The sequence below is a fragment of the Epinephelus fuscoguttatus genome, linkage group LG4 (genome assembly GCF_011397635.1).
Source record: "Epinephelus fuscoguttatus linkage group LG4, E.fuscoguttatus.final_Chr_v1".
NCBI classification, from domain to species: domain Eukaryota; kingdom Metazoa; phylum Chordata; class Actinopteri; order Perciformes; family Serranidae; genus Epinephelus; species Epinephelus fuscoguttatus.
In genome coordinates, this window is record NC_064755.1 from 12,112,147 (window position 1) to 12,135,945 (window position 23,799).

Sequence of the window (23,799 nt, forward strand, 5' to 3'; positions counted from 1 at the left end):
TTGCACTATGACAGGCAGACTGTAGCCTATGCGCCAGCACAGTGAGCAGTAAAGTTAACTCTATTTCTATTTAGCCACAAGTAAATAGGCAGAAAAAAAGCTTTCTGACAAGAGACCTGTGACAAATATATTACATTGTATTATATTCAAGTGTAACACGTAAAGATGTAAATGATCTGAGTCTCCCAGCTCTCTTAATTTATTATTCAAGGCCTATAATATGATTTAAAACCACTTCACTCTGTATGTTTCTTGATATATATATTTTACTCTGGAAGATGCTCCATCATGTGCCAGAATCAGAATCAGAATCAGAAATACTTTATTGATCCCCGAGGGGAAATTATTTATGTTACATAAAAACAATAAATAAAACATGGGCTATTCAGTGGAGTCAAGTGACATTAAATGATACAATATGCTTATAAACTGGCTTAATAATAGTACTGATCTGCCATTTTGTTTTCACTTTATTTGAATCACACAAAAAAAATCTGAGGTGTTGGGTGGCGATTCAGAGGTCTGTAACCAGAATACTTAACAATGTATGGTCTGTCCAGGATGCAGGGGATCAACAACATGAGCTGATGGAACCCAGAGTTCACTGAAAGCAGTAAAATTCACTGTAGTTCCCTTGAAACAAGTCAGTTTCTCCAGTTAAAAGTCATGACATAAGACTTTTACTTGTCAACCTCCAACCTGCTGGAGGCATTTGGCCTTTAAACCCAGTAACCCAGAGAAGACCTTGTGGTAGCGATGCACCGGCAGTTAAAAGTCAGGGCTGGTAATGCCGAGAGACAGGGCTCTAAAAATGGGATACTGAGAGGGAGCTCTCAGTGGTAATAATTTCAGTTAGTGACAGAGCTGTTAGTTTCCACACTTTCATGACAATTTGTTAAGATGTGTGAAGAAACACAGATGTGGACTGACTGTGTTCATTTGAAATAACGTAAAACTAGAGTAACCACCCTGTGGTTGTGTGCCTCCGCGCACCAGTCACGTTCCTCCTACAGTTCACACCTGTCTGTGACAACATGGATGCTTCACACCCATTTCCCCCCAACAGCACATAATCAGCACAGTTTCAAGGTGGTCACCGAGGATGAGTGTCACCAGTTCAGTATCTGACCAAATATTTCCCCTTCTGTCCCTGAGATAAGACATGGCCAGAAAAAGTGTTTTATGCAGAACATTGTGATGTCACAGTGAAACTGACCTTTGACCTCCTGGATATAAAATGTCATCACTTCATTATTTTATCCTATTAGGCATTTGTGTGAAGTTTTGTCATAATTGGCATATAAGTTCTTGCGTTATGGCCAAAAACTTATTATATGAACTCACACTACCTTGAACCTTGACCTTTGACCAAAAAATAAAAAATAAAATCAGTCAATCCTTCAGTCTAAGTGGACGTTTGTACCAAATTTGAAGAAATTCCCACAAGCTGTTCTTGAGAAATTGTGTTCAGGAGAATGAGATGGATGCAAGGTCACAGAGACCTTGAACTCTGACCCTTGACCAAGAAAATCCATTCAGTTCATTCTCAAGTCCAATTGGACATTTGTGCCAAATTTGAAGAAATTCCCTTGAGATATTGTGTTCACAAGGATGGCACTGACGTACGTACATACAGGTAACCCGAAAACATAATGTCTGCGGCCAAGGTCATCATTGGCGTGAAGGCATAAAAATAACAGCAATTCAACACAGACATTTTTATGTTATGTTCCCATGATGGTAACATAACATTAGCTAGCTTAATATGAACTGAATCTGAAGACACCACTCATACTCTTTGGAAAAAAATTAAATAAAATCATATGTCCTACGCCTTCTGTAATTTAAAGGGTTTGGACATTCTGTCTGGCTGTTTGAATCAGGAAAAAAATGAGCTTGAAAAAGTGCTGTTTCCTCGTGGTCTGTGTCTGTGCAGTTCCTCCTGTTTTTGAAAAAATACATATATATATATACATAAATATAAAACATGTTTTTGGACTGCGGGTTTGAATCCACCAGCTGTCTGGGTGCCTTCATTGTGGAGTTATAAAGTTCTCCCCGTGTCAGTGTGGGTTTTCTCCAGGCTCTCCGGCTTGTTGGGGAGGTAAGTTAAGGTTAATTTGGTGACTCCTAAATTACCCATAGGTGTGAATGTGAGTGTGAATGGTTGTCTGCCTCTACGTGTTAGCCCTGTGATAGTCTGACGACTTGTCTAGGGTGTACTTGCCGAATGGTACCCAATGTCAGCTGCGAAAGGCTCCAATCCCCTGCGACCCTGTTATGCTTCGTCCATGTACTCACATTAATGTGTGCCCATGTTTTTGTAGACTGCTCTTTCTCTTTCATTTGTTGCTTTGTTATTTCTATATTTTCTTCATGTATGTCCTACTTGCAACAACCCTATTTGATAAGGATTTTCTACATTCATCAGCATTTCCTTAGTTTAGTTCCAAATTTACCATTATAACTTTAAATTCTAATTCTCATCTTGTAGCAAGCTGCCCAGTGTTTTCTGCTTGTATCTGTTATATGTGCTGTTTCTGTTCAACCGATGTATTGGAGATGTATAAAACAGAACATTTTAGGCAGCACAGGTGGATATGAGAGGAACATCACGAACAAATCATTTATCCATATTTAGAGTCTGCAATCTCTGGACAGTAGGAGGTAAAAGAAATACAAAGAACACTCACACTGGATAAAAAAGAAACAGGAGATCGAGCATATGCTTATGGATGTATTTTAATAAAAATAATTCTGTCAAAATTAAACAGAATACAATATTTCTTTTTTAACATGTTTCCAGTACATAGGTTTTTTTTTCAATTATCATTTTTCCTTTTTTATATCATTTTAAAGGTTTTAAAAGTCATGCTAAGTAGAGGGTAAATCATTTCACAATTGTTTTTTTTTACTTTTTATTTTTTGCTAAAACTCAAAAGTCAAAATATGAAATTAAAATCATGATAGAAGTCAATTGTGCACAGCTTGTCTGCGATGCCTAAATCCATTTCTCCGGCCTCTCTGCAAGAAGTCCATGAGGCTTCAGAGGCCTCGGGCCCATTTCCAAAACTGTTCACATTCATCCTTTCCTTGAAACAATCACTGATCACATCAGTGCTTATGTCTATGCAGGGATTAGAGGAAGGGTGCGTGGTAACAGTGCTGAGACGCAGCCCAGGCTCAAACACAAAGGACAGCTGGGAGACTTGTTCCCTACAGGTATGCAACAGAGGTTGTTCTTTCACGTACAAGTGTGTGTGTGTGTGTGTGTGTGTGTGTGTGTGTGTGTGTGTGTGTGTGTGTAACAGAAGTCCTTTACAGTTGTAGAAGCAGATGTCGTGTGTGTACTGTATGTGTGGTTATTAGAATAGTTCCTATTATAGCAGAAGGTCTGTATAAAAACCAACTCGGTAAAAAGTTTGTCCACATACCCTGTAGTAAACCCCACATTGCATATACACATCTCCAGTATTATATCATTCCATATTTCTCTACCATAGACTGAAATTCTCTTATAAATGGAAATATACACTTCAGGATGGATCCACAAGCCATTTGCCAGGTCACAACAAAGCAGCCGAAGTGACAGATCGCCACTGGTCAGACAACATTAAGTCATTGCTATTTGGTAGGAAATAGGTCTGGTGTAAAAACAAAAGACTCTAAATGTTTCAGACAAAACTAAGGTGTGGAACAAACCAGATTTGTGATCAAAATCCAATCATTGGTCTAGACATAAGGTGAAGTTGAGCCCAATCTGTAATTTTGCAGTGAACAATCATCTGTTAAGATACAGAGACAGAAAGCTGATGATTATAATAAAATGTCAAAAATAATAATCCAATACTAAAATACATAAATAAATAAAACATTGTGAAATAAATAATCATTTAAGAGAGCCAATGAACTGTGAAATATGAGACATTTTCAAAACTCAACTCAGGAGCTAATGTTAGGGATATTTCCAGAATCACAACACTGTCTAAAGTACTCTGAATTAACCAGACAATGTTAGCTACTGCAGCTGACACTAGCTCTTCACTTTGATGCTAAATAATAAACCCAAGCTCACAAGCGAGCCTGGAGTTAGCTGGCTAGGTAGATAGCATATGTAGCCTTGTTACGTTAAACAAAAAGAAATCTAACAAGTAGTTACTGTGCAGTGTGTCAAAGAGCAGCAACTAGTTGGTTGATTAAAAATGACTAAGTTACTAGTAAGTTAGCTACTAGCTAGTAAGTTATCTATTAGCTAATAGGTGCTAGCTGGCTAAATTTTGGCAATTTTAGGGGGATAAATTAGCAGGAATGAAACATAATTGTTTTCATTAGTTTATAATCACCTGACACTAAGATTCTTCATGTTTGTTATCTTAGAATGAGCCTTTTATATCTATGTACGGAGTGGGACTTTTTCATAGATTAATAATACAACCTAGACACTATATGGCAAGATGGTGCTTACGCCATCTTGTGCATATGACGAAAAAGTTTTCAAGCTCCTGGGTTTACTTCTGCAGTATCCTTCCCATTGAATATATGCAGTAGTGGGGAAAATGCAGGGAATTTTTTTTTTTGCTGCAATACTGCAAGTGGCCACTGGGGAAAAACTGGCTGCAAGGCTGAGCAGCATTACTGGGGGCATGCAAACCCTGGAAAAGAGTTATCATTTTAGGACTCCTGGTTTCCTTGTCTCAAAGTAAATGGGTTTTTAGTTAGATGCCTGAAATAAAGTCTGTGGTTAACACAACCTCAACAGATTCTCACAATTGAACTGAAATATGTCAGTTAATACCCCACTCCTGAATTTTAAAGCTTTTATGCGTCTTAAAAAAGAAGGTTGCTAACAAGTGGCTAAACCAAATGTCATCATGCCGACCATGGCTTTACAGCCTAGTTGCGGCAGCAACATGTAAGTCCTGCGACATGTAGTTTATTTATAGCAAAACGTTAACTTTTTGTTTTTGCTGATTGCATTTAGGCTCCAAAAATCAAAAACGTGGCATTCATATGTGACGATTATCTTGTTGTATCTTGCTGTAAGTATTAGTTAACCACAGAGGGGTTTTTTTCTGCAATAATCCAAAACGATAATAATTAATAATCCAAAAGGGAACAAGAGCAATGCTTACTTCCTTCTTTGCCTACAGAAAGATGTCATCCCTGGAACACTCTGTAGACCAGCATATGGAACATTAATTATTTCACAATTTATTGGTTCAATTATAGAATTTTTACTCCATTTATGCAAATAATATTTATTTCAAAATGTATTATTCAGTCACTGAAAAGGTCCAACGTGTAGGATATAGGGACATTAACTGGCATCAATGAAATATAATATTCATAACTAATTTTTATATTAGTTTATTTTCACCTGAAACTAAGAATTGTTGTCTCTATACTAAGCGGGACATCTTCCATGGAGTCCGCCATGTTGTCCTACAGTAGCACAGAACAAACAACCAAACACTGGCTTTAGACAGGGATGTTTGTGTTTCCGCATTGGCCACCGTAGCTCTCCCACATTCTTGACACACATGAAAGGTTTAGCTGGTTGCGATCTGCAATCTCACCACTAGATGTCACTAAATCCTACACACTTGACCTTTAATATTTAACACTTTGAGGCTCAATACAACGTGGGAAATCTCATGGGAAAAACTGAACAATAAAAAGTTGGGACAAACATGTGGTTGTGGGCCACAGAAATAAACTTGTCTATGTCCTCCTGTTCAATAGCGGGTAGGATATAGTTAAGTGAAGTTTATGGGTGAAATGGAGGGATCTGAGTTGGAGGAAAAAGCCCTTCTCCAACGCACACACAGCTGGCCTAATAACCTTTGAGAGGTTTGAAATCAAATGCCCCAAATGAAAGAAATACTGTGGCTTACTTATCACAATCACAATTATCACCCTGAAGAAAAAAAAAACTTCTGGTTTGGCAAATTATTTCAGCTCTTTTTTTTTTGAAAACTGTAATTGCGACAGCATATGCACAGCACAGGAAAGGCAGTGGACAATGTGAGAAAAAAAAGTAATGAAATCCCCAGGGGTGACTTGACTTTTGGCCGCCCACACACTGTGCTTGTTAGTCTGCCTTTGAAACTGATTTTCTTTATGCTGGCATCAAGGCGACCATGATAACAGTGTTATGTTGGGTCTTGAGAGCAGGTGTTGTAGCTGCAGCTGCTGAGCTCTGCCACCTGCAACGACATCACTGATTGGACGATGCTGTGGTTGTTACACTAAAATTAAGGGTCCAACACCTCCAATATTCCAATTAAATGCCTTGTCATCACCATTTCTCCCTGGTTCTCCACTACAGAGACCCTTCAAGTATGTTTTTTCCAAGGATGATTTTTTTTTTTCATTATGCGTCTATGGCGCAATGTCTTTTATATTTGAAGCATTCCCTTACTTAATTTTTATTTCCAACTTTGTGGAATAATTTAAGGAACCACTTTTCTCACATCAGTCTATTTTCTATTTTATATCAGTGGTTGTTTTTACGACTGTGTCGCATCAGCCTTGACCAGATCTAATGATCCGCTCCACACAATCCACAATTGTTCTTTTTTAATGTATTTTTTGGGGTAAAGGACTCAGTCTGTCTGTCATCTGTATCTTAACAAAGATGATGTTCATAGACGTCAGGTTTTGTGACCTGTAGTCATGGGGGTCACTGTGGTAACCAGATGTGGGTACTGTGGTCTGTGATATGGTGAACAACAACAATGCGAGTAAAATACTGATCGTAGGGAATTAAAATCCACCCATTATTAAAACATAAGAAAAAAATAAAAAGGGGGGGATTTACAATTTTTTTTGTCCAGGATGAGCACAACAAACTGACAAAAAAATGAACTATAAAAATGGCTAGATAAACAGAATAATAATTAATTATCTTTAAATAGTGTCACACATTTCTTTATTTGATAATACTAAATTAAAAGGAAGCTTTCTTCTCTCCCGCTCTCCTCTGCTCCTCTGTGCCGCTGGCTCGGTCTGACGGACAGCCAAACACACCAATCACACGCATGCTCTTTCCTCCGTCGCCATGACAACTACCTGCTGGACATGCCTTCTCTCAGTGCTACTTAACATTAACCTGTGGAGAGACGGGTAATCATCTAAGCGAGGTAATGAATGAATGTAACATGATTAAACAGCTTGCTTCAATATCCGTGTGCAGCATAGAATTGGAATTTTGCCATTTTCATTTTGTTCTGGAAGAACTGTCCTTACTTTTACTTCATTTTCTGTATGATCACTGTATATGTTATTAAAATGTATTTCATTTTATGCAAGGAATTTACAATAAGGTGCTCCACTGTAGGAAAATAGACTGAGGCAGTAAATGCTGTGTTACATCCTGCAGGAGGTATGCACGATATTGGAATTTTAGCCAATATCCAATATGCCAATATGTAACAACTTATTTAACTGATACCAATATCTATACATCCACTTTTTTCTCCACCTAATTTTAGTGATCAACAGGTCTCTACTGTAGTGGAATTCACATCATATTATGCATGATGGCCCACCAGCAGATGGAGACATGTAATACAATGCTTTTCACTGTATGTAATATTCATTCATTGTGCAAATTAAGAAAAAGCATGTTGGCTGGTTCTGACGGTTCATCTTAAAGCCAATCTTGGCTGATACCAATGACCGATATTTGGCATCCCTACCCTGCAACCATACAGTCTTTCCACTATTGATCCATACGCTTCAATACGGGACGCCAAAAATGCCAAATGTTACATGCCAGTAGTCAATTAGAAAATATAGGAAACCTTGATATTTTTCAACCTAGATATCATTCTGATAACTGTGGTCATTCTTCCTATAGGGGTCATTTTAACTTTGCACTCACCACCATTGTTGAGGTTTGGAAACTTGAACCTCATAAAACAATGCATCAATGAAAGCACCTGTTACACACAGAAACGTTGCACATCGTGTGTGATGCTTTATATTGTTTTACTTGTGAAAATAGCAATATGAGACAAAATTAAACGACACATTGGCTCCCTTGCTTCTCTCCACTGTCGCCGCTTTCACCCCATGTCTTGCATTTGCCACCATGGTTACCTGAAGGGGCTGAACTATCCTCCCTCTTTGTCTCTGCACTGTCTCTCTGTCTGTCTGTGTGAGACCTTCATCCTCTATTCATTTTTCCTCCTCTTCATCATCATCCACCTGAATATAACTATCTGATCTGTTGAAAACAGACTACCTTAGTTATGAAATGATACTGTGCACCCTGTTCCTCTCGTTGTATGTGTTCCGCAGGTTACGCCACATTCTTTACTGCTTTTTGGTCAATCAGCTCTCTAAAGGCTTTTGATGGATACAAGTAAAACCTTGAAAATCCAAAAATTTGGAGTCAGTGTAAAACTGTAATTGACACGATGAGAGGTTGTATTTATTTTTAAACATGTGACATGAAAAATAGGGACCTTGTGTGCAATGGCCTTCAGGGTAAGGATGTTAGAGAAAGCCAATCAGAGGCAGAGAGGGGCAGGTCTTTCCTTTTCTATCCTAGGAAAACACAAATTAACCTTCTGGGCAAACCAAGCCAATTTCACGCCAGTTTGTTTACATGTGTGAGGCTGTGTGCTGCCGTAAACACACGTAAGAGAAGTAGGAGAAAACAAGACACTTTGTTTATTTTATTGCCTGCTAAATAATCTAAGTGCAATGGCTGCTTATCCAGTGAACTGTTATGAGCATGATCAAGCATCCTTCAACTTCCCAAAATCAATTGGAAGAAAAACATGCTGGTCACCTCTCTATATACTGTAAGCAACAGCAGTAACCACTCACACACACTCACACAACACAATCAGAATCTTTTGCGACAATTTGGTATTATCTGCTTACCTCTGTTTACGTAAAATCATGCAATATATGCATCAATAGGTAATAAGTGTAAGTTAGCTGGCAAGTTGCCCTGGAATTAAATCCCTATGTGGTTAGCTGCATATGTTGTTTTGCAGGTGTCCACCTTTCTGAATCTCCACAACAGTGGGAAGTGAAAAGTTAGAATGACCACAACTTTGAGAAAGATGTAGGCTCAAGTACAATTCATGAGCTTTTGATTAAAGCTGTAATTAAACTTCTGGATAAAAGATTTTAGTCAGAAACAAGCATTGTCAATGTCTATCTTAATGCCTCATGCTACATAAACTTGACTCACCTGGACCTGGGCTAGTGCAAAAAGTTGTCTACTCTGGCGAAGGAGCAGGAACCAGACCGGACTCGGGCCATGAGCTGAACACACTCTGTGGCCTGGCCGAGCGCTAACATCAACGGAGGCTGCTTAGGCAGATTTTGGGACTCTAGAGCAGAAAAACACAGTCAGGCAGGGGTGCAACACACACTGCATCAAAGTGTGTGTGCTGGGTTTGACAGGCTCTGTATCTAAGGCAGGAACAACATCAAGCAGTTGCTGTTATTTTGCCACATTGCTGTTACATCATCATGGTGTTACAGTACATAAACTGCGGTTTTAGTTTGAATACACATTTGTCATTGTGAAACACAGTATGTGTCTGTGTTTGCTCTTTACCCAGTATGGCGCTGTTGAGTGCGGAGCAGAGGGATTCTCTCTGCGTAGGGTCTAACTGCTGGCCCACGGGGCAGTTCCACGGGTCAGAGTACGCTAGCAGGCTGAATGCATCCTACACAGATGGATGGACGGACAGATAGACAGACAGCCCATATGAATACATTCTGTGGCTTCCAAAATTGGGCTTACCTTGGGTTTACCTTCCCTACACGTAACCACACACTTCTGGATGCAAGATGAAGCAATGATTTCTAATTAATTATACATTAGCAACACAGCTATGAAAAAACAATTGCCTTGAGTGCTTCCCAAATAAATCTTGTCATTTCATAATATATTTTGGGCAATATTGATGACCTTTGGCTTAAATTATGATGACACAAACTACAATATGACTTCAGTCTCAGTAACTTGACACCATACTGAGACCACAAGTGAGTATTGCTGCTAACTTATTGCTAAAGATGATTATTAAAAAATTATTGAGTTTATTAGACCATGTAGGTCAGCTGAAGTAAAAAGACAGAGAGACTGCTGATCAATTCTGGACTTGTCTGTTGCTTGTGGCAGTTTTGTACAAAATGCCACCTAAACCGCAACCAGGTCATGCCAAAGAGTGTATGGAGACCCAGACAAGACCAAGACTTTGAGTGGTTGAAACCAATTCAAGATAAAGACCAATGCAGGGCAGGAGCAAGTTACTTAGACCAGACCAGCCTGAGTCCCACACTGCATGACACACTTGGGATAAAATGTGGAAGATGCAAACTAAAGGCACTCCTCAAACTGATCTGAAAGATCCACATACCAATAAGAACACCCACAAGAAAAAAAAGATTTCTCCTCAGTCACCTCTTTTATTGCCAAACTACATTTATATGTGTGTATTTATGAGCATGCCATGAGAAATGACTACATAAAATAATCAAAAGGCATTGCAGAGGTGAATTTTATGGGTGGGAATGATCCTTTTTTTCTATGAGTGAACAAATACAAACACTGAGGAGCTGAAAGGAAGTTAACCATCTTAATTCAACACTCCTTTTTGGCACGGGCAGTTTAGCGACATCCCCACAGTTGTGTTCTTGACCAGTCTTGAAATAAAGTCCACTTTGTCTGAGACCAAGACAAGAGATCTTAAAAACCTGCTCTCGAGACCAAGACTGATCTTGAGCACTACTTAAACACTGGCTTGCACTGTTGATCTCACTTATAATGAACACTCAATGTAGCAGAGGATTTTAGCCTCTTTCCGCTCACTGTTTCAGCTTTCTAGCTGTGCACAGACAGTCTATTTAAATCCCGCATGTGTCACTTTCATCTATAAAACCTAATCTGTTTGCTGTTGGCACAGTGCTTGGCAGAGAATCATTCATCTGACAAGGAATACACAGATATTCGTCTTACTTTCTTCAACTGGCCAAAAGAATAACTGGATGACAATGTTGCTCTGTGACTGCTCGGTGTGTTAGCGGGTAACAACTTCAATCGCTGAAAGTACAGTATGTCAGGGCGACGTTTCTGTCACTTGACCTGGAGTCCGTCTGACCCCTGGTGGTTAAACATTACATAATGCAACAGTAGACGAAAACTGTTAAATAGCAGGTCATTTCAAAATAGATGTCTTTATTAAAATGTCAGTTTCTACGGGCCAATTTTGTTGTGATAGAGGTATTGCTATAATGCAATTAGTACAAAACACTTTTGATATTAGAAAACGGTCTGTGTTTAACAAACAACTACAGATGAGCCCTCTGGCAGAGCTTTTATCATTCCAATGCAGCTTCTCGTGTTTTTCCAGAGACTATTGTTCTCAGAGCGGATGCTTATGAATCAGAAGACACAGCCTGCAGTACAGAGTAATTTGAGCCTCCTCCTGTGTACCAGAGAACTGACCCGCTGGTTGTTACAGTTGGGACTCTATCTGCTTTATTACAGCACATCCTAAATCAAACATTGCTCAAATTCCTGCAGCGTGTACAGAATGCTGCCACCAGGATTTTAACTGGTGCCAACAGAAGAAATCTCCTCAGCCCGGTTTTGGCATCACTTTAATTTGTTGTCGCACAGCTGTTTGTTGAATTTGAAAGTGTGTGCACGTGCAGTTGTGTGTCTGTGTTGGTGTGTACCTGTAACATCTTCTTGTGTGTGGCGTTCTTGCCGTACTCACGGCACAGCTGTTCATTGAGCGCCTGCAGCTCCCGTCCAAACTGGATCATCCTCTCTGTGGCTGCCTGGTTCCCTCCACAAAGCTGTCTGCCATTACTACAACCCTCATCTGCTGGCAACATACATACGTACACACATAGTTAAAGTAGACACACAGAAACATCCTGCTGGAAGTTAAATGTATGTATGTAAATATATATTTAAGGGAAAGAGGTAAACATTTGTGCTGTGCAAAAGGAATAAGTCGCTAAAAACACATACACGAGAGGCAACACAACTATCGGGTACACAACTCACACATTTAGAGACACAACACACAGGCACGTGTCAGAGAAAGCCACATCACGGGGACTTAATGCTAATGAATAAAAGTAGATTTTCAGCCTGGACTTAAATGAGTTATTGCAGGGGGCAGATGTGATTGGGAGGGGGGTGGCTGTTCCACAGTTTGGGGGTACACACAGCAAAGACACAATCAGACAGCCAGGAGCCCCAGGTCAGCTGACCTGAGGGACTTGGGGGTATAATGAAGGGTTAGGAGGGCTGCAATGTAGGATTGGGCCAGACCACTGAAGGCTTTGTACACAAACAGGAGGACCGTCAAATCAATTCTGAACTGAAGGCAGTCAGTGGAGAAAGGCTAAAACAGGTGTGCTTTGGTCTCTCCTCCGGGTACCTGTAGGGAGCCTGGCAGCGGCGCTCTGAACTAGTTGGAGGCGGGACAGAGAGGACTGACTAATACCAGAGGATTCAGAGTTACAGTAGTCCAAACGTGAGGAGATGAGAGTGTGGGTGACTATCTCCAGGTCTTTGTGGGAGACAAATGGTTGATTTTGGATATGGTGCGGAATTGAAAAAAACTGACTTTTGCAACGGCATTAATTTGCTTGTGAAACTTAAAGGCGGAGTCAAATATCATGCCAGGATTTGTGTGTGTGTGTGTGTGTGTGTGTGTGTACCTGTGACTCCATTGCCAATGCTGTTGTCGTCTGGCTGAAGGATCTCTTCGTGTTTGTATGTGCCATTCATGATCCGCGCTGAGGAGCCCTCGACAACCCCGTTGGTATAGTGCTCTGCCTCAATCTCCATCTCACTGTCACTAGACATACAAACACACACACACACACACACACACACACACACACACACACACACACACACACACACCTCATCAGTTCATTTGAATTTTACAGATAGGGTAACAACTGGCAACATAAACATGACTAAACACAACGCTCAACAGTGGTGATGAAGCTCATGTTAGGGATTTTTACTCATCGCTGGTATTGTTGCGGCTTGTGTTATTTTCACCCTGTGAGTCTGTGTGTGTGTGTGTGTGTGTGTGTGTGTGTTTTGTCATGGCAAAATGTGGTCCTGGAGACACCTATTGTAGCGAGAACTACCACAGAAGCAGTTTTAAGTACTTTGCCAGGTGTTTATATGTCTGTCTGTCTGTCTATGAATAGACTTTGTCTCTAGCATCACAACCATGGAAAATACAGTCACAAAACTAGATAGGTGTGTAGTTGAGATCACAATAAAAGTGTGTGTGTGTGTGTGTGTGTGGTCCAAGCAAGGGCTCTGGAAGTAAGGGGGTATGAAGAAGGGAAAGGGGCACTGGTCCCTGCACTTTATGCCTGGATCACTATATCCCAGTTTCAATCAAACATCCTTGTCCACTGATCTAATGCAATCTAGAGCATACTGAATAAATCTGGCACACTTCACTTGTTTTGTCAAACTTATCTCTCTCATGTCATGTGTTCCATTACACCATGAACACTGATTTGGCATTGTGGTTGTTGTGTTCCATCGCAAGATGGTTACAACTTGTACCCTATGGGGTATTACAACACTTTTGACATTGCTGAAACCTGGGGACATGACCCCTTTACAACAGAAGTCCACTGAGGCAATAAACACCAGCATTTAGCCTGTGTTTATCTAAACCACTTATCTAGTCCTTAATTTTACTTGCATATTGTTGAGTGGCTGTGGTTTAGGAGGTAGAACATGTTGTTTATTAATCTGATGATAGGCAGTCTGATCTCCGACTCCTGCAGTCTGCATGCCCAAGTGTCCTTGGGCAAGATACTGAATCCCAAAGTGTGAGTGCGTGTGAATGTTTAACTGATGAGCCAGTGGCACCTTGTTCCACTGCCTCCGTCACCAGTGCTGGAATGTGTATGTGAGTGGGTGAATGTGGCATGTAATGTGAAGCGTTTAGAGCGGTCATTAAGACTGAAAAGGCCCTATACCATTTATCATTTAAGCTGTTAATAGCACAGAAGATGCATCTCAATCTTTTAGCTATTAGGTCAGAGACTAAAACATCATCATCACCTACAACTAGAGGTCTCAAGTTGTGGAAAAGATAAACAGAACTGTCCTTTCAAGATGCTACTGTGTTGCGCCCTGTCATGATATTGCCACATTAACACCATGCTAAGAAACAGATCATATAAGATCCCCTAAAGCCCCTGAAAACTAGGTTCCAAATCTTTCTATAACATTAAATATTCAATATAAAATAAGCCACAAAGTGAAAGTTTATTTTCTATTTAGAGTTCAACAATCAAAAACGTGAATCTGCCTAATCAGACTGCGTGGGTGTGTGGTTTATTCTGATTTGAGAGACAGTGTCTGGGAAGTTTAGCAAATAACTCAACAGCTGTTGATTCTGATTCAGATGTTGCTTTATCGGTTCACTGAAAGATGTGATGTCACCTTTTTCTGGCTGAGCTGCACCCGTTTGAAAACCAGTGAGAAGAACAGAGACAAAGAGCTCAGACAGGAATCTCTCGAGAGAAATAACCAAAACTGGTCAAACTTTGGCAGACAAAAATAGTGTCTCCATGTAGCAGCACATCACTCACTCAACATAGGACGACATCTAGACTAACTTTGCAGAGATGGAAATAGAATAGAGGTAAAATGGCTCCTGTTTCCTTCTATAAATAATCCAGTGGCACACAAAGTAAAATGTAGTGCAGTATCATAGATGCTGCCAATGTGCTTGTGTGCCAATGTTTTTATTCGCCTGCACTGATTACATATTAATGTCTTAAAATGACTGTAGTAATGATTTATTGATGATTAACTATCCCATGTGGTGCCTTTGATGATAAACTGAGATAATATCGAGCATAACTACAGCATAACCTACATCTCTATGTATCCATGTATTGAGGGTATCTGCTGCATCTAATATCAGAACCAAACCTTACACCATACCTGTTGTACATCAGCTGTGGTGATAAAGCCAGAATAAAGATGTCTGTGTTTACCTGCTCTAAATGTAACCGACAAGCCTTCCTACCTGGTTTCCTGGGTGCTGTTGGCGCTGTGTGGCTGACTCTTAGTGGAGTCTGAGGAGTTGGACTCGGAGTAGTTGACGGAGGAAGGGGAGGAGGAGGTGGAAGAGGAGGCGGAGGAGGACACGCTGGGGTATTTGACGCTGCTGCTGCCAGTACCACTGTGGCTCTTTGACTTGTTGGGGGGAGTCACTCCGTTACTGCAGGTTGGACTGTCTGCTCCTATGCAGGGGGAACAGCAGCAAAACACAGACACATATCTCAATTCTTACAATAACTGGGACAATCGTACTATTTGGTGTCTGTTTTTCTGGCAATTCCATCTTTGTCAATGTGTTGCTCTTCGGAGAGGACAGAGGTTTAGAGGAGATGGGTATGTGTACCTCCGGTGTGCAGGTGTGTGTTGCTGGCTCCGTGGCGGGGGCTGAGGCTGGGTGAGCCAGGGTAACTGTCCTGGGACTTGGGGGAGCGAATGGTCAAGCAGCGAACCTCGCTGTCTGTACCATTCACCATCTCCACAAACTGACGACACCTAAAAAGCAAGGCATACTGGTGTTAATGGAAAACTACGCGTCTTGGCAGTGAAGGTAGACAAGCAATGCTCGTCTGCAGCATCAATGCTTTTCCCCCAAGCCCCTTTGAAAAACTTTTTCCATCGTGACCTGATGTCTCCACTGATGTTACTGCACATTGTTATTGCTATGTATAAACCCACGTACTGCTATGGACAAAAAATTAGTTTGATTCAGAGGGTCACAAACTAAACCAATGAGTTGGTGGTAGACCAGCAACTCCTGTGTGCTGTGAGGTAAAATTATGTTTCTGGCAACGGAGTGTGGTAGCTTTTAAGAGGGCGATATAACAGCTTTGGTTCCTCGTCAGACCGGGCTGTCTGATGGCAAGGTAAAATGGTAAAATAGTCTAAATATAGTACACTTAAGGTTCAGTGTCTAAGATTTGGGGGAATTTGGTGGCTTATAGTTGGGAGGACTGCAAAATTACAACCCCCTGATCCTTCCCAGGTTAGAATTCCTTCAGTGTTCTTTGCTCAGGCGGTTTTTATCAGAAGCAGAATTATCCAAAGAGGTTTCCTCCTCTCCAAAACAAACAGATCAGGTGATTAAAATTGGGAGGGACACTGAATAAAGCAGTTTGTTTCTCTGATGCTGTTTGGCATGTTGGAGAAGGGGCGCTAGTGCTTGCTATGTCTGCTCACCTTTCCTGGATGTTTTTTAAAACTGGTAAAAAACACTGAATAAAGCAGTTTCATATTACAAATCAATGTTAATCTGACGCTGCTTGTTGTAGATGGAGTTCTAACTACGGTGGCTGACGCAAAAACATGAAATCACAAATGGCCTTAGCTGGAGCCAGTGTTTGGTTTGTCCGTTCTGAGCTACTGTAGAAACATGGCGGTGAAATCGCCAAACTCCATAAACGAGGACCCGCTCCCTGTGTTGATATAAACAACCCATTGTAGGGTAAGGAAAACACAGCAACTTTCATTTTCATGTGATTATACATGAAAGAAAACATACTTATCATATTATATTCCATTTCTGTTGATATATCCCCCTAAATCCTGCACACTGGAACTGATTTTGATTTCTATTTAGATGGTTCGTTTTTTAGGAGGCTTAAATACATTTTGCTTTTGCCTGCGTCCACAGCCACCGTGACAGGAACAGTAATTTTACTCCACAGAAAATGAGGAGTTGCTGGTCTACCATTTCCTCTGAGCAGATTGTTAGTTCATATAACTGTGTGACTTTTGGATCTCAGCTGGCGTCCACAGTGGTGGGCTACATTGTTTAGCCTCTGTGCCCCGGTACTCCTGTCTACTTATCCAAACTGGGAGCATGCCAACCCCCATCCACCATAGGTAATACACTGATTATGGATCTACATTATGATTGTACATGAAAAAAAATCAGTATTGAATTGAACCTACATCGCTGCTTTTTGCTCACTGCTGGATGGGAGTTTTCATTTGAAAAAACAAACAAAAAAACAACAGGGAAAAGAACATAGGTGGACTCGCCCTTTAGTCTTCAAAACCCTCTGACTTACTTCAACATGAATAGTAGGTTGGGGTTGTGTTCTAACAGGCCGGGATAAAGCTGCTGAGTAGCCTCTATGGCTTCACCCACCCGTCCTGCCAGCACCAGCTTCTGTATTCCTATTAGACACAAGAAACAGGCTGTTATTTACAGTATATTGATCAAGAGGACCCATGCTTTCACGGCAAACATTTGATAGGCCAGTGTTATCATACATTCAGACCACAGGTCATTAGGGACAAACAATACCCAAAGTATCTCATACTGGATGTTGTTTACTTCAAACTTATGTTATACTTACAAATACAGTTCATATTTACAATCTGATATGAAGAGCATAAATGATGTTAAGGAAAGTTTGCTTGTAAAACCTAGTGAGTGCTGGAAGTATTCTGCTATAAAAACAGGCAACTACACCTTTGATTAGGAGAAAAAAATTCAGAAACAATACCAAAATGTGAAATATTATATGTGTGGTTGGCTTGTTCACTCACTCTGTCTGTTCTTTATAGATGTCTGGTCCTCTTGTATCATGGTCTCTGTGGCTCTGGCGAAGGCTGTTGCAGTGGCACAGTACCCATGATGCACCAGATAGCTGGAAACCATACTGGAGACAAAACATGACAAAAAGAAATCGTTTTAAGGTTGAATTTCTTAAGGGATAAGTCTGATGATATTCTATGCTCATTTTTTCAACCAAGGGTCAAAATGTGACAGTCCGTCTCTACAGTGAGCTTATTGATTCCAACGGGTTGTTTTTAAAGACATAAATCTTTAAAAAGAGGTTACAAATTTATGGTTTCATTATTTAAAAATGCTTCATAATTTTCTAAAAAAAACTGGGCACTGTAGTTCATAGGGAACCTTACTCAAACATGAGTAAATAGTGCATTTGTTGGGGACTATTTTCAGCAGTGATCTACTGAGGATTTACAGCAGGACAGCGTATGTAGGACTGGGTCAAAATAAACCAGTGCCAATGTCATGGTAATAAAGGAATATGTCACTCAGTTAAAACAGTGATGCCTTTTTAACAGTTTATTTATTTTTTTATTTTTTTTTACCAGTGGAGCTCTACGGCACAGATGACAAGATATATCGCTGTTATATATTCACAGCTTTTAGATGAAGCTATACTGTAGGATCACTAAAAAAAACGGTGTCCTCATAGTGACAGGTATGTGTTTGAGTGAGTGTGTGTGTGTGTGTAGGTGTGGAGACTGAATCTTACTTCTGCAGGACGGCCTGCCACTCCCCCAGCCTCTCTCCTATGGGGAAGCGAGCGATCATGCCGTGGATCTTAGCCCGCCATTCGCTCATGTAGTCCTCGATGTCGAAGACAAATGGCTGCTGGCCAAAGTTAGCGTCTACGATCTCGCCCGGAGTTTGAAGCCCCACAGTAGGGTATAGGTTGGGCTGGTGGACAATAAAGACAAAAAAGAATCCCTTTTATAACAGTCAGTTTTCAGTTTTCAGTTTTCAGCGTAGCTTAAAGAACATAGCCCCCTGTCCCAGTTGTGTCCGCACTGCAAGAAGTGGAATAATCTACTCTCCCAACACAAAGGGAACCTTGGTGACATAAGTGTGCAGTGAATGGTCAAACAAATGCAGGACTGGCCACCATCATTTTAAAAATCCGTTAGCCATTCAAATAACAGACAACCCAAAAAAAGTTTGTAATGAAAGAAAAAAAGGAAGAAAAAACAAATAACTGGACAGACAGTGAAGTCAAGGCTTTACTGAGCATATATGCAACGGGTGAAATGCAATGCAATTTTGACTCATCAAAACTAAATATAAGAATCTTTGACAGCATGACATTGCTACACCAACCGCTGGCCGGCTTATGTCACTTCAGCATTCCTAAGTATGTCGTTCTCTGGGAAGCTCCCCAGTGGGCAGTTCCTCTATAGGGTGTTCCCAGAACTGTTTGGTCTGAAAACACCTTAAGTTGCATCATCTGTAATAAGCTGAGTGCTAGTTATTAGTTTCTGGTGGCAGCAGGCTTATTTGTCTACAGCTTATCAACAAGGACACTAAACAGTGCCTTTTTAATGAAATATATATTTTAGATATTGTGGTTTATAAAATATACTAGAAATGCAAAAAAGAACTCAGTGCCTAAGCCTCACAAGTTCTTAGCAGCATTGGTTATGGAAAGCCCCAGGTCACAGCTTGTTAACTTCTTGTATGGAAAACTGTTGTTGGGTAAACAGACTGGCAAATGATATAAACCGTAAACTGGCTTTTTACTAGGCTATCATTAAATTACAGGGTTCAGTTAGACTTTTCCTTTTGGTAAATGCAAAAACCACCGACAGGGTATGAAATTAACACCAACACCCAGTTAAATGCTGTTTAGGTTTGACAGTGGTCGGGAACTCCATCTGCTCTTGCAGCAAATGTGGCCTGCAGCCAACTGTGATCTTGAGTTCCTGTTCTATTCTGAAAAGCCATTCGGCTGGTAAAACAGTTAAAGTGGCTGTTTGGGGTTTTTTGTTCCAGTTGCTGCGGCCACTGGACAAAAAAAAGTTCCGTTTCCAACCCAACTGCCAACATAAGCTGCAATTAGATATGAACCTGCATGGTCAATATCCAGCTATGTATGTTATTATACACTCTGTCAGTCATTACAGTTACAGGAATGGTATGATAACAATCACATGGGTCCGGTATCATAATATTAGCTTAATGTGTAGAAAAGGGAAATGTACATGTAATTAGCTGAAGGTAGTACTGTATATTTTCCTCAAACATTATCTCTCATAACAAAGACAAATTTGAGTATTTTCATGGCTGCCATGCTGCTATAGAGTCAAAACTCAGGCAGTAATGGAGGGAAGTGAAATCAGATACATCAATGAAAGTACAGCAATAACAAAGTTTAATAAGAAACTATGGTGCTGGTAGAATTTAGTTGGCATAACATTAAAATGATGCACAAATAATGGTACTTACAGGGAGGTCTGTGAAGGCTACACCTAAGGGATGAAAGGACAAACAGTTTAAGTTAAGTTTACATATAAATTAAGCAATAAAGAACTATCCATGACCATGTGACACAATTATAATCAGTTCATATACAACACACAACATGTTCACCAACCTAAACTGATGCCATTTTTGGTGTAAAAGCAAGTGTTGTTGATGAGGTTAACGCAGCAGCCAATCACATCCCCCGTGGTAAATGTTGGGCCGTATGGTTGGCCAGTCCCGGAGGAGCAGAAGGAGTGGCCGTCATCTCCATGGTAACCGTATGAGTGCTTGTCCCATCCTAAAATAGGACAAGGATTAGGATTAGTTTTGTTATTTTATACTTGACCTCTTGTGAAAAAATGTGTTTGTTAGCCAAACCCCTGTGACTAAACACTGGAAAGGCTTGATCTGTGCGCATGTTGTGTCACAGCATTTAGTCTGCTTCCTATTCAGTCTGATACTGCATACGTCAAGTGAGCGCTGCTCAGTATAAACGGTTTCTGAATCTCTGAGAGCATCTGAGGTGATGTGACTTGCCCCGGGTCACTCTTAACAGTAGCTGCTGCTGCTGCTGCTGCTGCTGCTGAAGGAGGGGAGACAGTTACTCATTGACTTCTGCTGCTCAGATTTTCCCATCTGAATGCCTGCAGGGCGTCTCATGAAAATTCACACAGACGCACACACACTCTTTCTGACGCTGGCATGCGTTGCAATGCTGTGGGTGACCAGCAGGAGGATCTCGTCTATGTAAAGAAACTGGTGAGTCACTGCCAACAGGAACAGCAGCTCAGGAGGCTGAACCAGGAGAATATAGGGGGAGAAAAGGATGTCATGACTTGCTCATTAAACTCCCTAATTTCTTGTTCCTGCTGGTACTGATGCATGTTTATGTAACTGTGCGTGACTTATTCATCCAGTTAGTTACTGCAGCTACAGAGTAAAAATCCCAAAACTCAGTATACCACACAGTGTATTTGGTAATGCTTAACAATTTTGATTATTTCCTTACAATTTCCAACTAGGTTCTCTGGAAAGAACTAATAACAGTGTGAAGGAAAATAAAGACAGTGCTCAAAAGGTCTTTTCACAGCAGACATTTTGACTTGTCACTGTAGGAAAAGCACAGGTGTAACAAATAAGTAACAATGGCTCCATCTTATAGCATTAACAATGGTCCTGAGACAGCAAGCACAATACCTGCACCTTGAAACTGAAGCAGCATTCATTCATTCTATTATTTACACCTGTGCTTTTCCTACTGTGATGTGTCAAAATGTCTCCCGTGAGAGAAGCCTTTCAAAATTTTACTTGGTAACATAAAGCAGAGGTTCACAATGCTTTTTGGCTTGTAATCCCTTTAAAAAGGAAGGAGTATGTGTTTGTGACCTCTCATCAAAGGTCATGGCCTCAGTGTGGACATGAGAGTAAATTTTCCTTCAGTTATTGTTTTCTTGCAGGACTAAAGAGGTCAAAGTATCCAGTATTCATTAGAGAGGGAAAAAAAGGCAAGGAAAACTAGAAAAGGGGAGGGAAAACCAGAATTACCACCTCACAGTTGTATTCCTCCATGAACCAGTCAAGTTACAGTTGACATACATTTGTGTGAAAACATGGATGCTTCGTATACATCTTCCCCGACAGCACAGAACACCTATAGAGTATGATACTGTGTCATATAGATACCCTATGTTTATCAATATTTGTGTATTTCATACGGTAATTACAGAAACTGCATTATATTCCATATAATCAGCACAGCGTCAAGATGGACATCCAAGATGAGTGTCACCAATTCAGTATCTGACCAAATGTCTCCCCACCTGTTGCTGAGTTATGCTGTTGAGTAATGGCTATAAAAATGTTTTTGCAGAACATTATGATGTCATAGTGAAATTGACCTTTGACCACAGTTTTGTGAGAAGCAGTGTCATAATCAGCCAAAGAATTCTTGATTTATAGTCAAAATCATGTTTTGTGAGGTGACAGTAACCTTGACCTTTGTCGTTCAATCACCAAACTCTAATCAGTTCATTCTTGAGACCAAGTAGACATTTGTGCCAAATTTGAGGAAATTCCCTAAAGGTCTGAGATATCACATTCATGAGAATAAAACAAACGCAGGGTCACAGTGACCTTGGTCTTTGACAACCAAATTCTATTCAGTTCATCTTTTATTTAAAACTGTCCGTTTGTGCCAAATTTGAAAAAAATACCCTTAAGGTGTTTTGAGATATCACATTCACAAGAATGACAGAAGAGGTCACAGTGACCTTGACCTTTGATCTATGACCAACAAAATCTAATCAGTTCATTGTTGAGTCTAAGGAGATATTTTTGCCAAATTTAAAGGTGTCCTTAACATATCGCGCTCACGAGAATGGGACAGACAACCTTTAAACATAATGCCTCCAGCCACTGACAGTCATGGCTGGAGGAGGCATAAAAGTAAGTCAATTGGTCCAGCCAGGAAATAAAAACAAACTCTAATGTTAATTAGTGAGCCCATGTGGTGGTGGTCAGCTGATTTTTTACTTTTTACTTTGGATAGAGCCAGGCTAGCTGTTTCCCTCTGTTTTCAGTCTTTATGCTAAGCTAGGCTAAGCATCTCCTGGCTCTGTCTTCATATTTATTGTACAGACATGAGAACAGTATATTGATCTTTTTATCTAACTCTCAGCAAGAGAGCTATGTAAATGCGTTTTAAATATTGCTAAGTATGCTGTTTTAAAACAACTTGGGCGCTAGCTGTGAAGATGATAACTGCATCGGTCTAAATCTAGCAATAACAGTCTGGCGCCACTTTGCGCCAGGTGTAAGATAGGGCCCTTATAGTCAGTAGGCCTGCAGCAGCTGAACACATACTAATGTATTTGTGTATACACAAGCATAAAATTCAACATATACACACATTAAAAGTTTTAAACTATAATCAAATAATGCAAAAATGGTTACTCGGTTACCTATAATTACACTACGTACTTTTTCTGGATAACTTGCTTTGAAATTGTTCAAAAATTAAAAAGGACATTACAGACCATTAAGTTTTCATGCTCTTTTTGAATTTAACAACAGGAACCATAAAGCATTGCATAAAGTATCTTCATGACCCTTCAATATGAAAGTAAGGTTATGGTTCCCAAGGCCTTCAAAGATGAGGAGGCTTTCATAAGTATGTTTTCAGTTCTAATTTTAAATCACTGCACTTAGCCATTTCATTCTTTTCTGTCGATGAAACCTCAAATAACCTCCGAAAAGGGAGAAAGGCTCTGTGTGCAGAAAGTACCACAGAGCAAATGTGTTAGTAACTACAACATGAACATGCAGCACAGCCAATGTGTAGGCTGACCGCAAATAACCTTTTTATATACATGTATACTCACACAAGTCTTGGCTGTAAAGCAATCTCTGCAGGGTTATATGTGTCCAGCAGTCTGTTTATCTAAGAGATATACAGCAAACTGACACCAGACAGATTCTTTTATGCCTGCAGAAGCTAAAATACATCCTCAAAAATGGCATTTTAGGCCCAATTCCATTTCTTACTTTTACCCCTACCTCTCTTTTTCGAGTGACCCTTTGCCCCTTGAAACAGAGATACAAGGATAGTGGTTGAAATCTTCCCATATGAAACTGTAGAACAAGACAATGAGACCCTGATACGACACCAGTAGTTGTCAATGCAGTTTACTTAAATGGA

The 23,799-nt window shown here is 40.3% G+C and overlaps 1 protein-coding gene across 1 annotated transcript in view; it reads right to left on the bottom strand.

Moving 5' to 3' along the window:
- Positions 1-2,724: 2,724 nt before the first annotated feature.
- The window catches only part of ranbp10 (RAN binding protein 10), a 48,535-nt gene continuing 27,460 nt past the window's right edge, over positions 2,725-23,799 (bottom strand). Inside the window, exons 4-15 of the mRNA XM_049575000.1 lie at positions 20,233-20,400; positions 20,085-20,107; positions 18,358-18,542; positions 17,621-17,733; positions 17,137-17,245; positions 15,450-15,598; positions 15,072-15,288; positions 12,712-12,851; positions 11,713-11,861; positions 9,584-9,695; positions 9,212-9,353; positions 2,725-7,111 (exon numbers count right to left, since the gene is read on the bottom strand). Coding sequence (XP_049430957.1) covers positions 9,223-9,353; positions 9,584-9,695; positions 11,713-11,861; positions 12,712-12,851; positions 15,072-15,288; positions 15,450-15,598; positions 17,137-17,245; positions 17,621-17,733; positions 18,358-18,542; positions 20,085-20,107; positions 20,233-20,400 — 1,496 coding nt within the window. The 3' untranslated portion in view covers positions 2,725-7,111; positions 9,212-9,222. The remainder of the gene's footprint in view (positions 7,112-9,211; positions 9,354-9,583; positions 9,696-11,712; positions 11,862-12,711; positions 12,852-15,071; positions 15,289-15,449; positions 15,599-17,136; positions 17,246-17,620; positions 17,734-18,357; positions 18,543-20,084; positions 20,108-20,232; positions 20,401-23,799) is intronic.